Source organism: Primulina tabacum, chromosome 4 (genome assembly GCF_025594145.1).
Source record: "Primulina tabacum isolate GXHZ01 chromosome 4, ASM2559414v2, whole genome shotgun sequence".
Lineage (NCBI taxonomy): Eukaryota > Viridiplantae > Streptophyta > Magnoliopsida > Lamiales > Gesneriaceae > Primulina > Primulina tabacum.
Window position 1 is genome coordinate 39,045,699 of NC_134553.1, and position 23,495 is coordinate 39,069,193.

At 36.6% G+C, this 23,495-nt stretch overlaps 1 protein-coding gene across 1 annotated transcript; it reads right to left on the bottom strand.

Moving 5' to 3' along the window:
• Window positions 1-19,047: 19,047 nt before the first annotated feature.
• Window positions 19,048-21,994, bottom strand: LOC142543241 (gibberellin 2-beta-dioxygenase 1-like). Its single transcript, XM_075650376.1, has 3 exons — window positions 21,425-21,994; window positions 20,926-21,268; window positions 19,048-19,389 (listed from the first exon to the last, which is right to left on the bottom strand). The coding sequence occupies exons 1-3, from the start codon at window positions 21,793-21,795 to the stop codon at window positions 19,135-19,137; spliced, it is 969 nt and encodes a 322-aa protein (XP_075506491.1). The 5' UTR covers window positions 21,796-21,994; the 3' UTR covers window positions 19,048-19,134.
• Window positions 21,995-23,495: the final 1,501 nt, after the last annotated feature.

The following is a 23,495-nucleotide window of genomic DNA, read 5'->3' on the forward strand; positions in this document are numbered from 1 at the left end:
CATGTAAATTTTAATGTAAATATTTTATTTAGTAGGAGATCGAGATTTGAAGATGGTGGGCCCAGATCCTCAGGAATTTTGAATATCGAAAACATTTAAAATATTAAAAGCTTATGTAATATTGCATTTACGTCCCTGTATTGCTTAGATTTTGGACATGGATCCATATATAGCTCATATGGATCAATTAGCTATCGGTTATTGATCATATTTTATTATTCATTATGAGTGTGATATATTATAATAGTCATTATGCACATGATTATTAATATGATAAAAAGAGTTGCATGAATCTGACAAGTATACAAACAAATATGGCACAAGATTTTAAACTAACGATGAGAAAAATTTTCAAAATTAAAATATCTTATTTTGGATAAGATTCAAAATTTAAATCAAGTCCATTAAAAAGAAAATTTAAAAAATCTTAATATTTCCTTGCTTTCCATCAACGACGGTTGTAGGATGAAAAGTACTGGCAGTCAGACATTGGCATAGATAATTGAGGAGGTATGGACGTCGAAAAGTTGTGACTTCCACTGACATACTTGATGTAAATTACAGGAACTCCCATGATTTTGCCCTAGATAATTGGGGATCGCATGACGATCGTTCACTTAGATTCAATGTTGATCTGTTGGGCTCGACACGTAAAGATTAACAGCACAATATTAATAGGACCTTAGACAGAACTATGTAAGAGTTCCAAAGCATTGCAATTGAGCTCTACCTTTTGCAAATAATTATTTTCCAAGATAATTGGGATTATAATTTAGTAATTGGACCTTGCGTACTCACTACATAAATTTGATTTCCCGTTTTCATCAAAAAGTGGTGAAAATATGAAAATAATGGTCAAAAATTCATAAAAATAAAAGTTCATATTTTATGTCCTAAAAAATATTTTAAAATAGTTAGGAATTGACTAAGCTTGAGAAACTATGGGACCATGATTTGCAAACTAAGATCTATATGCTGGCTTCTATGTCAAACAAGTTACAAAGAGGGTTAAGGAAGCTGTAAATGCTGGCAACATTTACGGTCACCTACAAGAGTTGTACGGTGAATAAACACGTCTTCTAAGGCATGTTACTATCAAGGGGCTCGTGACCTCATGCCTAGGAAAAGGGGCATCGGTCCAAAAGCATTGTGTGAAGATGATTGGGCTCGTTGAGAAACTAATGGGCCTGGATCTTGTTATTCCAAATGAATTGTTGTTAGAGTAGGTGTCCGTCGAGCCAAGTGTTGGTCGAGAGTTCACATTGAAACTCTATATATAAACAATCTTTATTTTAATAATATTTAAAATTGTTGTTTTGGCACATCTTTATCTGTATACTCATGCTAGTTGCATAGATAAAGTCTTTGAATATAAAAATAGTAGAAATAATATTTGATGCTCATGTGATGAGCATCATGAAACTCATGATGAGTATCATGAAACTCATATTTGAAATATTGTATATTCTAAACAGTTCCTGGTCGATTCAGCCGCCGTTAAGAAGGATAAAGGCCGCTCGAGTTTGAGACTAGTATCTGCGATGTGAGTACCAGGTTTCATTGGTAAGAGACATTGTGATGTCTTGTAGAGTGCACTGAACAACCCTTCATAAAGGACTTTCCAAGTGGTTGTTACTTATTGAGTGGAAATGTCCTAGTTTATGGTTGTACATCATTAGTCCATATGACCCAGGACAAAATTGTGACTCTATATGCTAGCATTGCACTTTGACTTTTTTACCGACTCATATGGGGCAATCAGGTGGTAAGGTTGGGTGTTTTGTGGAAACATATAGGAGTCGATGCATTGTAGTCAAGGATTCACAGCTTACCTTCGGGTATTGATATCCTATGTGATTTCATGTGTATGTAGTTTTAAATCTCTGATCAGAGTATTGGTGGTAATTAAGAAAGGGATTTTTTATATTACACCATCGATGAAACTACGACATGACACATTGTATCGATTCTTTGACAACTCTCGATATACCAATAGTTGTCGAATCGGTCAGATTATATGAGATGAAGGGACCGTACTGTACGCTAACCATAATGGAGTGGTTCTTGCAGGCTGTAACGTCCTAGATTCGAAAACTGTCCTCATTGTATCAAGACGGATCTTTCCAGTGTGCTTATTTCCTCACTCACACGCACCCTAGGAAGTTTCCCAGGGGGTCACCCATCCCAAAATTACCCCAAGTCAAGCATGCTTAACTTTGGAGTTCTTATATGATGAGCTAACGAAAAAAAATGCACCTTCTCGATATGAGTAGTAAATATCAAATCTTTTAAACCCTCTTCAACTGCACAGTTCCATACCTGAACAGTTTCGGAATCCCTCTCCTTCCGGGGTAAGATCGGTTCATCCATGTTTGCTCTACCTAGAAGCCTATCAGGAGCCGCTCATTGTCCGTGCAACCTCATGGCACCGACGATCACCCCCCGCCCTCTTCGGCCCCAGGCCTCACGTGCGCACCAGCTTCCGCTTGGTTTGCCCTCGAACCACACTCTAATCGGAGAGGTCGGCTCTGATACCAACTATAACACCCTAGATCCGACGACTATCCTCACTGTATCAAGACGGGTCTTTCCAGCGTGCTTATATCCTCACTCACACGCACCCTAGGGGGTCACCTATCCCAAAATTACCCCAAATCAAGCACGCTAACTTTGGAGTTCTTATATCATGAGCTACCGAAAAGAAGATGCACCTTCTTGATATGAGTAGTACATATCAAATCTTTTAAGCCCTCTTCAACTACACAGTCCCATACCTGAACAGTTTTGGAATCCCTCTCCTTCTGGTGTAAGATTGGTTCATCCAAGTTTCTTTCGCCTAAAAGCCTGCTAGGAGCCGCTCATTGTCAGTGAAACCTCATGGCACCGGCGATCACCCCTCGACCTCTTCGGCCTTGGGCCTCACACAGGCACTATCATTTGATACCTAGGGAATCATGTAAGTGATGCTGCTAGGTGTTTAACATGATTGGTTCGGTACTATCAGACTTGAGTTATGACTTTCTTATTATCAAGGAGTTGATAAATAAGAATGGATCAATTGGGGTATGCTCATATAAGGACATGTTTAGTCCTAAATCACATTGAGATGTGAACTCACTGCTAGTCGTATCATTGAACCATTGAGGGTCATACAAGTGTTAACTTTCTATATCCCGTTGAGAAGAAAAATAGTTCAATGTGTTGAAAGGCTTATAAAGGAGTTTATAAGCGCAAAAAAAAAAAGTATGACTTCTATAAGAGGATTATGGGGAATGTAACTTTTAATTTGTCGAAGTGTTCATAAATTAAAATTTGACTCAAATAAATAATGTATTTGGAAATTGTGATTTTCATAAACTTTGTTATGGACTAAATTAAATTAATTCAAGTGTTGAATTAATTAAACAATAGTGGACCTAATAGAGTCCAAATAATTAAATTAATTCAAGTTTTGAATTAATTAAATAATATTTGATCTTGTAGAGCCCAATTGGAAATAATTATTCAACTAGTGTCCTTGAGTAAATTCAAGTAAAGATTTAATTGATCTCGAATGTGTTTGATATATTTAAATAATAGTCTATGGGCTCTGTACATGTTACAAGCCCAAATTGTATGCAAGGGAGGTGAAGAGTTGGGAGACAATCTTTTCAATAAACAAGGCATGTCATGCACATGCACTTTTAACTTTTTCAAGCACCAAGAAAATTTTTCTCCTTTTTTCCTCTCCCACCATGGCCGAAACTTCCTCATACTTTCTTCAAAAATTTTCTCCTTCATATTGATGATAGGAGCATAAACTTCTCAAAGAAAACTACTCTAAATTTTCTAGTGCAGGGGCAAAGTAGATCTTTGAAGTTAGTGGTGGACCTAATTTGAAGGAAAGAATCCTCATGAGTAAGGTGTTGTGGGGACCCGGACGCTAATCATATACTTAATCATCATTGGGACAATTTAATCAATTACAATAAGGAGGGTCTAAATTTTTTTTTTAAATTGCGGAGCGTAATGATATTCAATCAAATATACATATCAGTATAAAAGTACAAGTCTTGTACAACAAACATCAAATTTAAACTAAGGTTCAACAACTAAATATCAAGTGCTGAATCCTATCTACAGCAATGTCAAAGTCCGTATTCTCCACTCTAATCACGATCTTTCATCATCTCCTCGATCCTGATCATGTCCCACCTGTTGCCATGCACACATACAAACACGACAACAGCCGGATAACTCCGGTGAGAAATATATCCCAGTATAAATCAACGGAACATGCAATCATATAAACAATGTAAAAGCGTGTAACAGATATCAGTAACATGTATCAAAATCTAAAACATAATCAATATAAAATCGTCAATCAACTCATGACTCCATATCTCATACTAGACTCTTTCCTAGTCTAGGGATCCCGGTTTCCAGACGTTGGTATTCCATATCGAACATCAATAATATAAGAAACTCCAATTCTATCCACTTCGATATAACCGAACATTTGGTGTCTTGACCTATCCGTCACAGACTTTGGCACTATCGCCAATTCACTATCTTGTGACAATGTGCAATGTTCCAGTGACGATTCCATCACTATCAGCACTTATGTCACAAGATCACTCGTCTAATACTCGTCTAATAGATGCTTTCTATAAATCAATAGAACAAGCATATCAATTCAAATCAATGTACCTAATAACAATAAGTATGTGATTTAGGGAAACTCAAGTATATCCTACTCGAGTCATTCTCCCGGTACCACATTGACTTATACCTTTCTTTCATTGTAGTTCTGACGACGTTCCTGTCTGGAATTCAAAGTCTCTCAACACTCAATCTGGCATTGACAATATCAATAGTACCATATCAATATACTGCTCAAATCAATACCAATATGATCAATCTGGATTTAACTCAAAATCAATGGCATAACGGAACAATCTGAATATCCCCATCAATACAATATCAACAGATAATAATTACAATCCATAATTGATATCCAACACAATCCGTAATTAATCAATAATCCAAATCTGTCTGATATCAATCAATATATTCTGACAAATCATAACAATTCCATAATCAATCTGTTTCTCGATCTGACTGCGATTATGCGATGTCTAACATATCAGAAACACCACATATGAATCATATTCGATTCCAGCAATATCATAATTTCAAATCTTAACAAAACCTAACAAAACTTACGTCCAGTTGTAGCTTGGGTCGATAGGAATACAGTACTGAAATCGGATTCAAAATCAGACGGACGGATTCCTCGTAACTTGAATTCTAATATCAAGAATCAAAGTTTTCTCCTGACTTCCGTTTCTTCCTTTTTCTGAATGCTCCAAAGAATGAACTTCATTTATATATATTGCATGCAACTTGCTACGTGTCAATCTCGAATTTTGTCCAAAGCCTTTCGTGCATATGCGCGACTTCATCCCGCGCATGTGCGCGCAAAGTTCGGTTCTCGCATCTCAGCCCCTTGGCCGCTCGCGCATATGCGCGTGCAATCACCGCGCATGTGCGCGACATGCTCTGGAAATTGATTTTGGCTACTGGACATCTCGCGCATGTGCGTGCTCCGCATCGCACATGTGCGCCTACTTCTCTGGAAATGCATCATGGCCACTGGACTCATCGCGCATATGTGCGCCTGCCGCGCATGTGCGCGCAAGGTTCTGTTCCGCACTTAAGCTTCCTGTGTAGCTCGCGCATATGCGCGCCCTCATGCCGCGCATATGCGCGAGACCCACTGGTCACGTAACAAGCATATTCATGCTATTCCAATTCCATTTTCATAGTGATCCGGCTATAATCAAATCACTTTATCGATAATTAATCTCAAATTACCGTAACATAATTTTCAGGCATTTCAATTCTCCCCCTCTAAGACATGATTTCGTCCCCGAAATCACAGGCAATCAAATCATATCAGAAAAAAAATGTATAACAAAAACTAAATAGAAGACTCACATCATCGAAATAACTCTGGGAATTCCTGTCTCATGTCCGATTCAGTCTCCTAGGTGGCCTCTTCAGTGCCATGACAAGTCCATTGGACTTTCACAAGAGGAATTGTCTTCGTTCTGAGCTGCTTTTCCTTACGATCGATAATCTGGATCGGTTTTTTGACATAACTTAGACTTTCATCAAGTTCTACCTCGTCTGGCTGAATAATGTGAGAATCATCAGGCAGATATTTCCGCAACATAGATACATGAAAGACATCATGTATCCTCGATAATGAAGGCGGTAAGGCGAGTCGATAGGCACGATCTCCTATCTTCTCGAGAATCTCATAAGGACCAACATATCGTGGAGACAGTTTCCCTTTCTTGCCAAATCTGACAACACCCCTGAAAGGAGAAATTTTCAGGAATACTCGATCTCATGTCTCAAATACCAATGGTCGTTGTCTGATTTTGGCATATTTGGCTTGTCTGTCTTGAGATGCTTTCATTCTTTTCTGAATTAGCTTCACTTTCTCCGCTCATATCTCTGATCATATCAGGTCCAGTCTCAGGAACTTTAGAGATATCATCCCAATACAAAGGGGATCGACACTTCTTTCCGTACAACGCCTCAAATGGTGCCATCTCAATACTCGTCTGATAGCTGTTGTTGTACGAAAACTCTTAAAGTGGCAATGCATCCTGCCAATTAGTGCTAAAATCAAGCACTATGGCTCTAAGCATATCCTCCAATGTCTGAATAGTCCGCTCTGACTGTCCGTCGGTTTGAGGATGATATGCGGTACTTCGTACCTAGAGCCTGCTGTAAACTCTGCCAGAACTGCGAAGTAAACCGAGGATCACGGTCCGAAACAATCGACTTCGGCACTCCGTGCAATCTGACCACCTCTCTGATATAAATATCGGCCATCTAGTCATATCTGTACGTCATCTTGTATGGAATAAAACATGCGGATTTGGTCAATCTGTCAATCACAACCCAAATCGCATCACAACCTCTGGAGGAACGTGGTAACTGTGTCACAAAATCCATGGAAATGTGATCCCATTTCCATTCAGGAATAGATAAACTGAGCAGTAGACCTCCTGGTTTCTTTCTCTCGGCTTTCACCTATTGGCAATTCAGACATTTGGATACAAATGTAGCAATATCATCTTTCATCTGTTTCCACCAGTATTGTGTCTTCAGATCATTGTACATTTTCCTGCCACCAGGATGAATGCTAAAACGACTGTTGTGCGCTTCTGTCAATATCTGCTATCTCAAATCTGAAACATTCGACACAACAATACGGTTATTCGCATACAAAACACTGTCATGAACCTGATATTCCGATTGATGTCCAGCTCTGACCATAGCAATCGAATTCTGTACATTCTGATCAATTTTATGTGCTTCTTTGATTCTCAATATCAGTTCTGGTTCGACCCGAATGGCACATAATCACATCGATTTATAATCTGTCTCAAATACCAATCCAGAAAAACAGCAATCTTCTATCAAATTCGAAACACCGATAGTCGATAGGGATAAGGAACATACCTTCCTACTCAGTGCATCAGCTGCTGCATTGGATTTTCCTGGATAATACTTGATTTCACAATCAAAATCTTTCAGTAAATCAAGCCATCTTCGCTGTCTCATATTCAACTCTAACTGTGAAAAGAGATATTTCAAGCTTTTGTGATCAGAATAGATTTCAAACTTCTCACCATAAAGGTAGTGTCGCCATATCTTCAAAGCAAATACAATGGCAGCCAATTCAAGATCATGAATTGGGTAACGAGTCTCATGTGGCTTCAGCTGTCTCGAGGCATAAGCAATAACATGTTCTCGCTGCATCAGAACACAACCCAATCCTCGGTGAGATGCATCACAATAAACCACAAAATCACCAGTACCTGATGGAATCGTCAAGATCGGTGCACTGGTCAGTCTTTTCTTCAATTCAAGAAAGCTGGTCTCACATTCTTCAGACCAAACAAATGGAGCATTCTTCTGAGTCAAGTGAGTAATTGGCTTGGCAATGCTAGAAAAATCTTTAATAAATCGACGATAATATCCTGCCAAACCCATAAAACTGCGAATATCTGGTACTGAAGTCGGTCTCGGCCAAGAAATCACTGCCTCAACCTTACTGGGATCAACTGATATACCGTCTCCGGATATAATATGACCCAAGAATACAACCTGTCTCAACCAAAACTCGCATTTCGATAGTTTAGCATATAGTTTCTCAGCCCTCAGAATTTTCAACACAGTTCTCAAATGCTCGGCATGTTCAATCATATTCTTCGAATAAATCAAGTTATCATCAATGAATATAATAACGAAATCATCAAGATACCTCTGGAATATGCGGTTCATCAGACCCATAAACACAGCTGGAGCATTAGTCAAACCGAACGGCATGACAATAAATTCATAATGTCCATACCTGGTTCTGAATGCTGACTTCAAGATATCAGAATCCCTGACTCTCAGCTGATGATATCCAGATCTCAGATCGATCTTGGAATATACTGAAGAACCCTGCAACTGATCAAAAAAATAATCAATGCGAGGCAAGGGATATTTATTCTTTACCGTTGCTTTGTTCAGTTGCCGATAATCGATACATAGTCTCATAGAACCGTCTTTCTTTCGAACAAACAGTACTGGAGCACCCCAAGGAGACACACTCGGTCTGATATACCCCTTGGCCAATAAATCCTCCAACTGTTCTTTCAACTCTTTCAACTCAATTGGTGCCATTCTGTACGGAGCCCTCGAAATCGGAACTGTACCTGGCATCAACTCAATGCTGAAGTCTATCTCTCGAATCGGAGGCAAACCAGGAATCTCATCTGGGAAGACATCAGCGAACTCACACACCACTGGCAAATCCGCCAATGATGGACTCGATTTCAGTAAATCAACTGAATAGACAAGGAATCCCTCCGCTCCTTTCTGTAACAATCGAGTCATAGACAATACGGATATCAAAGAAATTCTAGATCGAGAACCCTTACCGTAGAATTTCCACTTATCAGCCATATCCGGTCTGAATCTCACAATCTCTTGGAAACAATCAACAGTAGCTCTGTACTTGGTTAACATATCGATACCGATAATACAATCAAAATCAGACAACCCAGGCACAACATCAATGCAAATCGCTCAGATATGAATGTATGCGATGCACCAGTATCTATCAATACATATGCAGGATAACCAGAAATAAAACAGTTACCTGCAACAACATCGTCAGGTGCCTCCTGATCCTGCTCCTCTATCAAAGCGAATACTCTGGCCTGCTGTCTAGGAGGTTGGCTCACCGTCTGGCTACCTCCTGGCCTCTGCTGTGACTGAGATGGTGTTGGCTGGAATGAATGAACAGCGGCTGATCGTCTGTCAGTCTATGCCGCTGATCCAGATGATTCGGCACCCTGTGCTCTCTGAGAATCTCTCTATGGGCAAACTCTGGAAAAATGTCCCTGTTGCCTACAAATACGGCAACTGCCGAACACTCCTCGGCACTGCTCTGTGGAATGCTTCCCTCCACAAGTGCTGCAATAAGGTCCTGTATAACTCTGGCCCTGACCGGTTTGTCTCGAGCCGCTAGAACTGGATGAACTGCTTCCAGATCTCTTAAATTGCTTCCCTCTAGCTTTCAAGAAGTCTTTTTTTCCCCCACTGCTGCTGCCACTCTCAAACCGGGGAGGTCGTTGCTGGGGTCTCGGTGCTGGAGGTACAAATGAAGCTCCTCTCTGTCTCATCAGACCGGCTTCGGCTCCCTTAGCTCTGTTCAAAGCATCGGTAAAATTATTCGGTCTCCCGGTATTCACCAAGGAAAAGATTTCCGAATTCAGACCATTAACTGATCAGCAACGGCTTCATCATTCTCGGCCACATGTGGAGTAAATCGTAGCAGTGTAGAGAACTGGCCACATATTCCTTGATGTTCAGCTGACCCTGTCTCAAGTTTGCAAACTCTGCTCTCTTATCCTTCCTGTACGACACTGGAAAGAATCTCTGATAAAACTCAGTTTTAAATACATTCCAGGTGATAACTGTACCTCGATGCTCCAAGGCCCGCTTTGTTGTAATCCACCAGTTCTTTGCAACATCATGCAACTGGTGCCCAATCAGTTTCACTCTCCGCTCATCAGTGTAATCCAAGGACTCAAACAGCATCTCAATGTCGTCTAACCAACTCTCGTAATCAACTGAAGTCTCAGTACCCTTCAGAGTCGGTGGATGAAATGACTGAAATCTCTTCAATAATGTCTCCATCGATGTAGCTGTTACATCCATTGGAGAATTCGAAGTGCTACCCTGTTCTGGTATTCTTCGAGGAGGCGTATCTGATTATCAAAAGGGTTAGCAATCAAATCTGACAAATATATATCAGTTCCCTTCTGATCATCTTACCTCTGATCAAGAATTGGTTCTGATTCAGTCTCAATAACACATGTTTCCAAATCAAGTCAGATAAACAGATAAACATGCAATATAAAGCAGTAGAACATAATAGATTGCTAGCATGTAAAAGCAAGGAAGAAAAACTCAATCTACCCCGCTTACTAGCTTTTATCTCAATCTAAATGATCTATCGCTCTGATACCACCTGTTGTGGGGACCCGGACGCTAATCATATACTTAATCATCATTGGGACAATTTAATCAATTACAATAAGGAGGGTCTAAATTTTTTTTTTAAATTGCGGAACGTAATGGTATTCAATCTAATATACATATCAGTATAAAAGTACAAGTCTTGTACAACAAACATCAAATTTAAACTAAGGTTCAACAACTAAATATCAAGTGCTGAATCCTATCTACAGCAATGTCAAAGTCCGTAGTCTCCACTCTAATCACGATCTCTCATCATCTCCTCGACCCTGATCCTGTCGCACATGTTGCCATGCATATATACAAACACGACAACAGCATGATAACTCCGGTGAGAAATATTTCCAAGTATAAATCAACGAAACATGCAATCATATAAACAATGTAAAAACATGTAACAAATATCCGTAACATGTACCAAAATCTGAAACATAATCAATATAAAATCGTCAATCAACTCATGACTCCATATCTCAGACTAGACTCTTTCCTAGTCTAGGGATCCCGGTTTCCAGACGTTGGTATTCCATATCGAACATCAGTAATAGAAGAAACTCCAATTCTATCCACTTCGATATAACCGAACATCCGGTGTCTTGACCTATCCGTCACAAACTTTGGCACTATCGCCAACTCACTATCTTGTGACAATGTGCAATGTGCCAGTGACGATTCCATCACTATCAGCACTTATGTCACAAGATCACTCGTCTAATACTCGTCTAATACATGCTTTCGATAAATCAATAGAACAAGCATATCAATTCAAATCAATGTACCTAATAATAATAAGTATGTGATTTAGGAAAACTCAAGTATATCCTACTCGAGTCGTTCTCCCGGTACCACATTGACTTATTCCTTTCTTTCATTGTAGTTCTGACGACGTTCCTGTCTGGAATTCAAAGTCTCTCAACACTCAATCTGGCAATGACAATATCAATAGTACCATATCAATATACTGCTCAAATCAATACCAATCTGATCAATCTGGATTTAACTCAAAATCGATGGCATAACGGAACAATCTGAATATCCCCATCAATACAATATCAACAAATAATAATTACAATCCATAATTGATATCCAACACAATCCGTAATTAATCAATAATCCAAATCTGTTTGATATCAATCGATATATTCTGACAAATCATAACAATTCCATTATCAATATGTTTCTTGATCTGACTGCGAGTATACGATTTCTAACATATTAGAAACACCATATATAAATCATATTCGATTCCAGCAATATCATAATTTCAAATCTTCACAAAACATAACAAAACTTACGTCCAGTTGTAGCCTGTGTCGATAGGAATACAGTACTGAAGTCGGATTCAAAATCAGACGGACGGATCCTCGTAACTTGAATTCTAATATCAAGAATCAAAGTTTTCTCCTGACTTCCATTTCTTCCTTTTTCTGAATGCTCCAAAGAATGAACTTGATTTATATATATTGCATGCAACTTGCTACGTGTCAATCTAGAATTTTGTCCAAGCCTTTCGCGCATATGCGCGACTTCATCCCTCGCATGTGCGCAAAATTCGGTTCTCGCATCTCAGCCCCTCGGCAGCTCGCGCATATGCGCGTGCAACCTCCGCGCATGTGCTCGACATGCTCTGGAAATCGAATTTGGCTATTGGACATCTCGCGCATGTGCGCGCTCCCCATCGCGCATGTGCGCCTACTTCTCTAGAAATGCATCATGGCCACTGGACTCATCGCGCATATGCACGCGCTCTGCCGCGCATGTGCGCGCAAGGTTCTGTTCCGTACTTAAGCTTTCTGTGTAGCTCACGCATATGCGCGCCCTCATGCCGCGCATATGTGCGAGACCTACTGGTCACGCAACAAGCATACTCATGCTATTCCAATTCCATTTTCATAGTGATCCGGCTATAATCAAATCACTTTATCGATAATTAATCTCAAATTACCGTAACATAATTTCCAGGCATTACAGGTGTGCTCTTGGAAGCTTGTAGATTGGGTCAACCCTTCAAGAGATAAGTTGTTTACAACTTAGTTGGAGCCAATAATCAATCATTGTGATTGATAGGTAAAAACTTCTAAACACACTATGTATGATTTTGTGTTTGTTCTTGTTATTTTATACACATCTAGTAGGGTGTTCGGTTTTATTACTTGAAAATATGTTTTTTAAACTTCTGTTGCGCATCCAGGCACCTGTATCCGACCCCCTTTCAATTATCCACAGAAATTCTACTGCTGTCACTACCGCCTTCGTTTGATGGGTTTGAGGTGAACTTCAATATGAACAAGATGGAGGTCGACCTTGAAGAGTTAGTCAATATGGTTACTAGCTATGAAGCTACCAACAAAATTGAAAAACATGTTTTTCAAGTGGGCTCTTTATCTGGGACGAAAAAAGGCCCAAAAGGGAAGGGAAAGAAACGTTCTACTTCTTCCAATTAAAACAAACCAAGCAAGAAGCATGCTCCATGTAGTGCTCTTACCCGAGCCACTACTAAACAGGCTAATATGCATGCAAAATTAAAACTTAATAACAACAATTAAACAGCAGAAACCAAATGACTTAATCATCTTACAACTCAAACAAAAACAGAACAATAAAAGCAGTCTTAAACATTAATACAACCATATCAAAAACATAATATTGAATGAGGATATGATAAACCATATAAAACCTCTACTGGATCGCCACCGAAAACCCAACTGCTCTAGCCACTGTCCTGGCTGTCCGAACCGTCCAACCTAAGACCTGCCCCATGGAATGGGGTGCACAAGATGAAAACAAGGACGTGAGCAAAAATCGCTCAAAATGAGAATATACGAGTATACAAACTGATATGATGCGTGGAATATGCTCGGATATAATGATCAAGTCAAGAATCTCATGCTCAGTCTAGAGGCTCCTAAGTGTGTAGTCTCTGATCTGTCCTATGCATGTTTTGGCTCCCACACTCAACATCAAGACGTGGACCTACAATGTCCAGGTCATCAGAGCCTGCGGCTCCAGTCGGACATTGTAGCGCTCGATACCCATCGTCCACAATACATAATAGGGCTGTACGACCCTAACAAACGAGGTATATCTCAAAAGATATCAGTCTCAACATGATATATTATACATAATATGCCAAAGCAGTAAAACATGTATCATGCAACAGATAAATATGAAGCATATAAGTGTGTATACTACGCTTGGATATCTCAGTCAATACATCACGTACCTCACTAAAACAGTCTGACAAAAAGCTTACTCGTCTAAACCTAGACAATACCAATATAATGAAATCACTATCAAACCAAATCCTAAATTACCAAACATGCTACAAAATTATTCATAATAATCCTTAAATCACTATTTAATGCTTTAGGATTATACTTGCGTCCGTTGTCAGCCCGCTGATGATGTCTCGATCCCAGTTCACCGACCTCTCCTCGAGTTGACACTTGCTCCGAAACTTCTCGACACCAAAGTGCCCTAGAAACTGGCTAGAAAACCTAAGGTATATGGCTAGAACTCTCTCCGAAGGATGCGGAGTAGGAAACAAAAGAAACTGGCTTCCATTTATAGGTTGCATCCGAATTAGTTCAGAAAATCCAAATAAATCTTATCTGCTTCGTGTCAGAATCTCATTTGTATAGTTGGATTTATCGGGATAATGTAATCTGAAGTAGATTGGGTTGTCCATTTTAAATTCGGTGGATCCCAACAGCTTGATCCTGAATTATCAATTCTTTAATAATATTTAATTAACAACTCTTTAATTATCTCTTAATTAATACTTCATTCAAAATAAGGATTCAGATCATTACACTCCAAGCAGTTCTAAAATGACCAAAAAGCCCGGTCAGGTAGAATATTTTTCCTTCCATTGTAAGAAATCTGGACATTGAAAGCACAATTGCAAGAAATATCTAGCACAAAAGATTTCTGGCAAGGCTATGTTTTATATTGAAGTAAATGTCTATTAATTCAATTTCTTGAGTATTAGATACTTGATGTGGATCTCATCTATGCAATGATTTGCAGGTGTTGAAAGAAGTAGAAGATTAAGGAATGGTGAGACATTTCTGAGGATGGACAATGGAGCAAAAGTTACTACGAGGGTCGTTGGAGGCATTTACTTGGTACTAAACAATAATTTTAAGTTATTTCTAAGAGATGTTTTATTTGTTCCTAACATAGTTGAAAACATTGTTTCCATTTCTATACTTGATAAAGATGGATTTTATTGTTTATTTACTAAAGGTTTTTGCAATATTTATAAGAATTAATGTTTATTGGAATATGAGAAATACATAACAATCTTTATAACTTAAAAATAAAATATATTCCAATTAATGACGTCCAAGTTAACACGATATCAACAACAAACAAAAGAAAACAAGATAGACTAAATCATGCACACTTTTGGCACTCTAGGCTATGACATATTTCTCAAAGAAGAATGCACAAGCTAGTGGAAGATGAAATGCTTGACATGTCAGAGATAAACTCTCTTGAAACATGCGACTCCTTTCTGAAAGAAAAGATGAATAAAGTTTCTTTGATAGGGAAAGTGGAACGTGCACATAATCTATTGGATTTGATCTATACAAATATGTGTAGCCTACTAACTGTTAGCATGAAATATGGCCAATTCTACTTTATTACTTTTATTGATAACTTATCCAGGTATGAGTATATGTTTAATTAATTACAAGTCTGAAGTCTTTGAAAAGTTCAAAGAATTCAAAACTGAAGTAGAAAAACAATTAAGAAATAATATTAGAACACTTCAATCTCATCGATGAGTAGAATATTTAAGTACTAAATTTCAATAATATCTTAAAGAGAATGTGATTCTCTCATAGTGGACCACATTTTCCAGACCCCGGTTGAATAATGTATCAGAACGACGTAATCAAAGATTGATGGACATGGTTCGTTCTATGATATATTCACTGAATTGTCATCAACCCTTTGAGGATTTGCGCTTGAAACTGTGGCAATGTTGTTGAACCAATTCCATAAAAAGACAGTTGATAAAACTCCATATGAGATATGGATGAGAAAATCACCCAAATATTATTTTTTAAGAATATGGGGATGTCCAACTTATGTGATGTAGACAATAGGATAAAAAATGGATAATAGAGCTAATTTGTGATAATTTGTAGGATGTCTAAAAAATTCTGTTGGATACTATTTTTATGATCCCAAAGAAGCAAATGTGTTTGTTTCAAAGAATATCACATCCTTGGAGAAGAAGTTTCTATTAAATAGAAAAGACGGAATACGAGAACTCGAAGAGATTCGTGAACCACCCACTTATGAAAAGGTAGAACTCGCACCAGAACTGCCAGTTGAAGAAACACAAACTCTTTGGAGATCTGAAAGGGTCTCAAGGCCAACTAAGAAGTTGATCATGCTTCTTGAAGAAGGCCAAGATGAGCCCATTCTCGGATGTGATAAAAGAAGATTCAAAGAAGCATTATCCGATGCTAATTCATCCAAATGGCATGTAGTCTGACATGGACTCTATGTATTCGAACCAAGTATGGTCCTTAGTAGATCCACCTAAATGAATCCTTCACATGGGAATCAAATGAATTTATAAAATTAAACTTGAGGCGGATGGGAATGTAATAACTTTCAAAGTCAGATTGGTAGCAAAATGATATACTCAAAGTCAAGGTATTGACTACGAAGAAAATTTTTCTCAAGTCGCAATGTTGAAGTCCTTTAAAATAATATTGGTCCTAGTAGCATGGTATGATTATGAAATATGACATATGGATGTGAATATGACGTTACTTAATAGTGACACTAAGGAAGAGATTTACATGTCTCAACATAAAAAATTCACATAAATAGGAAGTGAGTATAAAATATGCAAACTTCATAGATTTATTCATGGACACAAACATGCATCAAGGAGCTGGAACCTCTTATTTGACAACACTATCAAAGAATTTGATTTTGTTAAAAATCCTGAGGAACCATGTGTATACAACAAGGTTAGTGGGAGAATAGTGACATTTCTAGTATTTTATGTTGATGACAAACTATTACTTGAGAATGATTTAGGGATGTTGCAGCCAATTAAAGTATAGTTAGCAAGTAATTAATTCTCCATAAAAGATATGAGTGAAACATCCTATATATTAAGAATACAAATATATAGAAATAGATCAAAAATAATGCTAGGGCTCACCCAATCCATTTATATCGATACCATACTAAAGAGATACTCTATGGAGGAGTACAAGAGAGGATAACTCTCATTGTGTCATGATGAGATTCTATCTATGTCCCTAAGACTGATGATGAGATAGAAACCATGAGTCGCATCTCATATGCGTCAACTATAGGCAGTATAATGTATGGTATGATATCTTCTCGACCTGATATTGCATTTTCACTTAGTGTTGTAAGCAGATATCAATCGAATCTCGGACCGCTGAATTGAAAATCCATGGACATTCTTAAGTATTTAAGAAGAATTAAGAATTTGTTTTTGGTTCATGGGAGTTGAGAGTTAAAATTGGAAAGTTATATTGATTCTAGCTTTCAATCATAAGTGGATGATTTGAAATCAACCTCTGATTTGTAGTCAAGATCAAAGGTGGTGTTATCTCTTGGAAGACTTCCAAAAAAGACACCACAGTGGATTCAACAACTGAGGCCAAATATATAGTTGCATTAGCTGCAGGAAATGAGGTTTTTTGGATATTGAATTTCGCTCAAGATTTGGGTGTCATTTCTAAAACAGTTGATATAGTACAGGTCTATTGTGACAATATTGGTGCCGTTGCGCAACCAAATGAACCAAGATCTCATCACCGATTCAAGCATACATTGAGGAAGTTCCACATAATCCGGGAAATTGTGGTAAAAAGGAGATTTATCAGTACAGAGAGTTCCTCTACATATAACGTTGTTGATAAACTTACGAAGTTCATGCCATGACCATAGTTTGGGAAGCATCGTGAATTAATGGATCTGAAATCTATGGGTAGTTGGTTATAGGTCAAGTGGGATTTTGTTAGAGTAGGTGCCCAACAAGACAAAATATGGCTTGAGCTTTATTCACTCTCATGTAAAAAAAATATTTAGTTTAATAATATTTTACGATTTTATCCAATTGTGGCATTTACAGCTGCAAAAAATGGATCAATGAAAATTTTGTCTTTCGAAATTTTCAGTTTTAATTATATAACAAGATTTGTACATTTGATACATTGCCGCAATCTGATTATCGATCGGAGTTATAATGAATTCATAATTACTTATTAGTGAATTTAGACTATACTACTTAAATAATAATGTTACTAATGATGACTACTATATATTCATGGTTCTCATTGAATATTCTAGAGATGTCTAGAATTGTTTAAGATTTGCTTTATTAATTAAAAATCAATTAAGAAATTAAAAAATGATTATTTAATTTTACTTATATGTTTATATATATAGATATATGTGTATAGATGTATTAAATATATATACACATATATACAGATATAAGCATATATATCGTGCATTATCAAGAGTGGACTTTGCATGATAGATACTAAATTAGAATTTTTATTAATGAAAAAAAGGAATCGTAATGGGATTAAAATTAACGTATTTTTATTAATATGTTATCAAAGGTTGATAAGATGTGACATAACCAGACAAGAAAAATACATACAAATCATCTTCTCCCTCACAAAGAGATTTCGGCCTCCCCTTTATTTCATAATGAGTTTCCGGCCACCACACCTTCCACCGTTCGCCACCCCGACGCCGCCACAACCCCGCCAATTTGTATAATCCCGGCGATCTAATCTCGACACAGACTTTGTTTAGATCTCTAGTACAATCTATACGAGGAACAAAGTTTATGATTAAGACTTGATTTGACGATCAAAGAAGGAAGAAGATACATTTGTAAGAAAGAAGAAGAAGGACTATCTCGACTTAAAATCCGGAATAGTTTGGTGTCCAGTGTTTTGAATTTAAGATAAATATTCTAAACAGCATATAAATGTTTTTATTTCGTACGACTCCCAAAGAATGTTTTGAATGTCAAAACAAAAATTTTAAATTTCCACTTAATCTTGGGTGCAAGAAAACAGTACTCCAACAAAAGCAACATGTGCCTGAATTTTATATATCACTCCCTGTAAACGAACAAAATGAAGTATAAATTACATATTTACGTATCAACGATTTTTACCATATATACATTCTGACTCTGATATTATTTTGGAAATTATTTTTTCTAAGCGACGCAATAAGCTTGTACTTCACCGTTGGTAATAATTAAAAATGAGAGAGAACGAAGAACTTTCTTTGACAATGACACTATTTTTTCCCATTTAATTTTGGTGGTTTGAATGATAACATACAAGGACACTTACCACCAACGACATGATAGCAGTTATTAGCTTTAAATCACAATATTTAAGACAAGGGAAAAAAAGTGGTAATTAAATAGAGGCAGCTTTTTCCATAAAAGGAACGTTAAATCGAAGAGTAAAATACTACAAATGTATGAGAAATTGTAAATTAAGAGGCAACAATTTTTTCAAAAAGGCCCAACCTATTATCAGCCAATCTCGACTGAAAAGCATATCTTTTGTACTCAAACCATGTAAACTCTTTGTACAAGCTGCTATCTTCTCCTTTCATCAAAGATGGCAATGGAGCTATCTTCTCACTCAATGGTGGTCCTCCGAAGTAAATCATCGACACTCTCGATTCCTTCTTGTTGTTCACCACGACTCTATGTCTCACGCTCTTGAATCTTCCATTCGTCATCACCTATGGGTAATTTAGTCTGGATTTTTAGAATAAGATGGATAATATTTCCCGACAGCCAAGATATGATGTTTTTCACACATAAGTCACACCCAATGACTTACCTATCCAAAAAAATTGACTATATATATTTTCATAAAATAATGAGAATGAAAAATTAAATACCAACATTTCATAATTGGCACTACTACATCAAGATTTCCACACACTTTTAACGAAATTGAAATTGTAGGACCATTAACGAATTGAACATGTCATTGATCAACGCGTATGGGCCACTTTCACATTCCCAATAATTGTATGAATTCATATTATATTGTGAGTTTATAATTAGTTCTAATATTAGTTGTTGGATTCCTATGTTTAGTTCTAGTATTAGTTGTAGAACAAGATGTCTTTGTTTGCCTATTTGTTAACAACATAACTCAAATATTTTTAAAAATAATTTTAACATTAAAATAATGAAATTGACGGTTAGATATTCTTTTTAGCGATATCCTATCACGATGTCATAATCATTTTAATGAAATTGAAACCGTAGGCCCGTTAAAAAAAATTGAATGCGTTTTTAATACATGTAGACTGTTATTGTTTCTGTCGAGTCTATTTCTCAATAATTACATAGATTCTCAATATATGATAATCAAGCAGAAGATCGTCTCAACTTTCGTATTAATCATCATTCTGATGATATAAACTATGCAACCTACACATTTTCAATTCAAAATTACACGTTTCATATATATATGTGTTTTATGCAAGGATCATTTTTACATATCCTTAGTGAATATGGATAAATGGGCACAAATATTCAAGTGAATGTGACTTGCCAATTAATACCAAGTTGTTGGAAGAATTTATTAAGATTCATCTAGTAGCTCTTCATTAAATAATTATAATTCCACTAAAAATGCGTGCATGGAAAACTTAATGGACACACATGCTAAATAATTGGAGTCAAATCTAACAACTTTATATCATCGCAACCCAAAATATATACGTAATTTATTACACTCACATCACACGTCTTTGAAACAAGCGATTGAAAATAATAGGTCATGAATGATGCTGACCATATAATATGTGATGGGGAAAATTAATATTATATTTCTTCGTACAAAGCATGGATTGTGGTGGAACATCACATTCAAGGTTTAAGCGTAAAAAATAATTTTTTTTTTTAGTTATTGGAGGATGAACAATAGAGAGTACGGGATCAGTCATTATATTTTTTTTATTTTGGTTTATTATATTATTAAATTTCAATATTAGTCTATATTTTTATATATAATTTTAGTCATTTTATTGATGTGGTACGATGTGTCACTACCGACATGACTGTCATATGCAGTGCCACGTTTATCTTTCCGATGAGAAATGATTAAAGTAAAAAAAAAAATTGAAAAGTATATGACTTGTATTAAAATTAACAACATAGATGATAAAAAAAAAATAACACATAATAATTTTCCTATCGATGAAACAATGATAAAAAAAACGTGAGAATTGGTATGAAATAAAGAGAATTGAAGAGGTTACCTGCAAGGAATCACCAACATTAATGAAGAAAGAATTCTGATCAGGAGGAATGGAAATCCAATCCCCATCTTTGAGAGAGATTTGGAGGCCCGAAGTGTTATTGGATCTCAGCACAGAAAGGATCTGCGGGTCTGTGTGTTCTCCGAATCCAATCAAATTATTCTTGCCGTTGGATTCCGGGACAGGAGGGTAGTGATTCAGCCGGAAAATCGAGTCGCTCTGGTCATCCATTAGAAGTTTGCTCAGCACATTTCTTGGCTCGATCTTCAGTCCATCAGCCAGCATTTCAAGAATCTCGCAAGCCATTTTCCTCACAGCTGACACATATTCATTCAAAACCCGACTGAAAAAGAAACACATGAAAGAAACTAAGTGTGTTAGAATGTCAGATTTTTATTCAGATTAATCCAAGTTTCAGGGATGGAACGAAAGGTTAAGTATTTCGAAATCGAATTCTAAGTTACCAAGTCTTTCTTGATCATGTTTCATAATTGCTCACCTGAAGTTTTCGGCAGCCTCGCCGAAAATGGATGAGAAATTTCGGCGGCTGGATTCGGTATTGGTCGTTAGGATCAAGTATTCCACCCAACCGAAATCGCCGCTGGAACCAATCACCTTGTTTCCATACTCGAAAAAGTGAGGAGCCACAGCTTTCTGTTTGACAGATAAAGGCAAAGAGAAGAAGTTTACAGCTTTGGCCTCCAAATTCGACATGTATTCGATCGGGACTCCATGGTTGATCACTTTAAAGAATCCGAACTCCTCGCAGGCCTTTACGAGCAGCGTCTTCGAATCGGGTTTCGAGATATCTATCAACGGGACGCCTGTGTACAATGTAGAGCAGTTCTTGTTGATGGAGAACTGTTCCATTGCTGGTTTTTGTTGGATATTAATTTTAGTTTGGATTGATATACTATGGAATTTGTTTGATGAAGAAGAGAGTGTGATATTAGTATAAAGAAGAGCTCATATATATAATTATATGTGTGTGTGTGTGTATATATATATATATGAAAACATGACTTCATAGATTGCCTAATAATAGGAGGTTTTGGGGAGAGGATGACAGGGAAGATGGAGATTCTGTTAGCAAATGTCTTGGTATAATCATTGTAGTTTTTAAAAAAATCAAACTGAAATCTAAATTTCTTTTTTATTTATTGTTTTGAAATTTTTTCAATATTTATCAGTAAATATTACTTTTTTTAAAAAAAAATTATAAATTAAAACAAAATTTCATGTATTCTACAAAATTTTAAATGATTTCTTTTAATTATTGTTAATGCGACATCGAAAAATGTTGACACAAATTCGAAAAATACTGAGATGTTCAATGTCACAACAATATTTAGACCAAATGACTGAAAAAATTAAAAGTTAATATATCATGATGAAGCTTTGAAAATTTTATAAACAAAAACCAAAAAATGGACAAGTTAGTGAACCAAAAACTAATTTTCCCTTTTATTTATAGTGAACAACTTAGTGGCTTCTTAAACGAGTTGTGTTATGATAAAAAATGTGCTTAAAGTAGGGTAAATAAACACTTCAAATTTTCTTTAAAAACTCGAGCTAACCTTAACAGCTGATGGTTTGTTAATTTTTTTCTTAAATGACAAGAGATAGCTATACCACTCAGAAGATGTTTTTCAAGTGCGGAAATGGTCCGGCGGCTAGACAAGTTATTATTTTTATATCCAGTTGAAAAATCTTTTAAAACAATGACTAGATAAACAAATCAAAACAAATAAGAAAAGAGATTAAAGTAAATGACATAATGTTTTTTTATGGAAGTTTGAAGGTAATAATCCTTATATGTCTTTCCTTCTTCCACTAAAGAAGAAATTCATTATATGTCTTTCCTTCTTCCACTAAAGAAGAAATTCACTAAAAGAATGTCATTTATACAACCCTTGTATAAATTTCTTTTTCTCCCGCACAACAAGGCTGAAACTTTTATACCATTGCAATCATCTATGAGGTTAGTTTTCAATGAAAAAAGTGGTATGTCATTTGGACACCCGGTCAAGGAGTTATGCCATTTTTCCCATGGTTGTTGCAAGTTGCAAAAAAATTGAAACTTTTCATATATGTGATAAAAAACGAATTTATAACTAAAAATCAGTTTCAAATACTCTTTCAAGAACAACCTTCTTTGATACCACTTGATATGATCGATTGGGGGATAATCGTTGAGCTACAATAGCTCGGTTTCTGAAACATTGAACACCATTGAATTAAATTGAGTTGGGTTTTCATACCAAGAGGAAGATACTCAAAATAATCATTTGTAGAAACTGATTAAATATTTTGTAAATTATTTAAAAGATATGCAAGCTGAATGGGTAACAGATGTCAATTAAGACTTGTCCCAAATTGTGTTCTCTATTCAGTAGTTTTTACGGTTTTTCATTCGCATTACCGAGCTGTGAGACATCCACTTTTCAGTTTGGTTAAATTTGGGTCCCAACTTCCAACTTGAGATGGCAACTACTCACTTGAGTAAATATATTAGAAACACAATAACAAGTTTTTTTTATCATCAAAATCAAGATTGATTTTGTTTCTCA

What these genes read in the sequence shown, in the direction of transcription:
- LOC142543241 (XM_075650376.1), bottom strand. Translation starts at nt 21,795, where the DNA reads ATGGAACAGTTCTCCATCAACAAGAACTGCTCTACATTGTACACAGGC. An exon ending in GAGGCTGCCGAAAACTTCAG is followed by an intron (nt 21,269 to 21,424) that starts GTGAGCAATTAT and finishes TTTCTTTTTCAG; the next exon opens with TCGGGTTTTGAATGAATATG. An exon ending in ATGTTGGTGATTCCTTGCAG is followed by an intron (nt 19,390 to 20,925) that starts GTAACCTCTTCA and finishes AATTACCCATAG; the next exon opens with GTGATGACGAATGGAAGATT.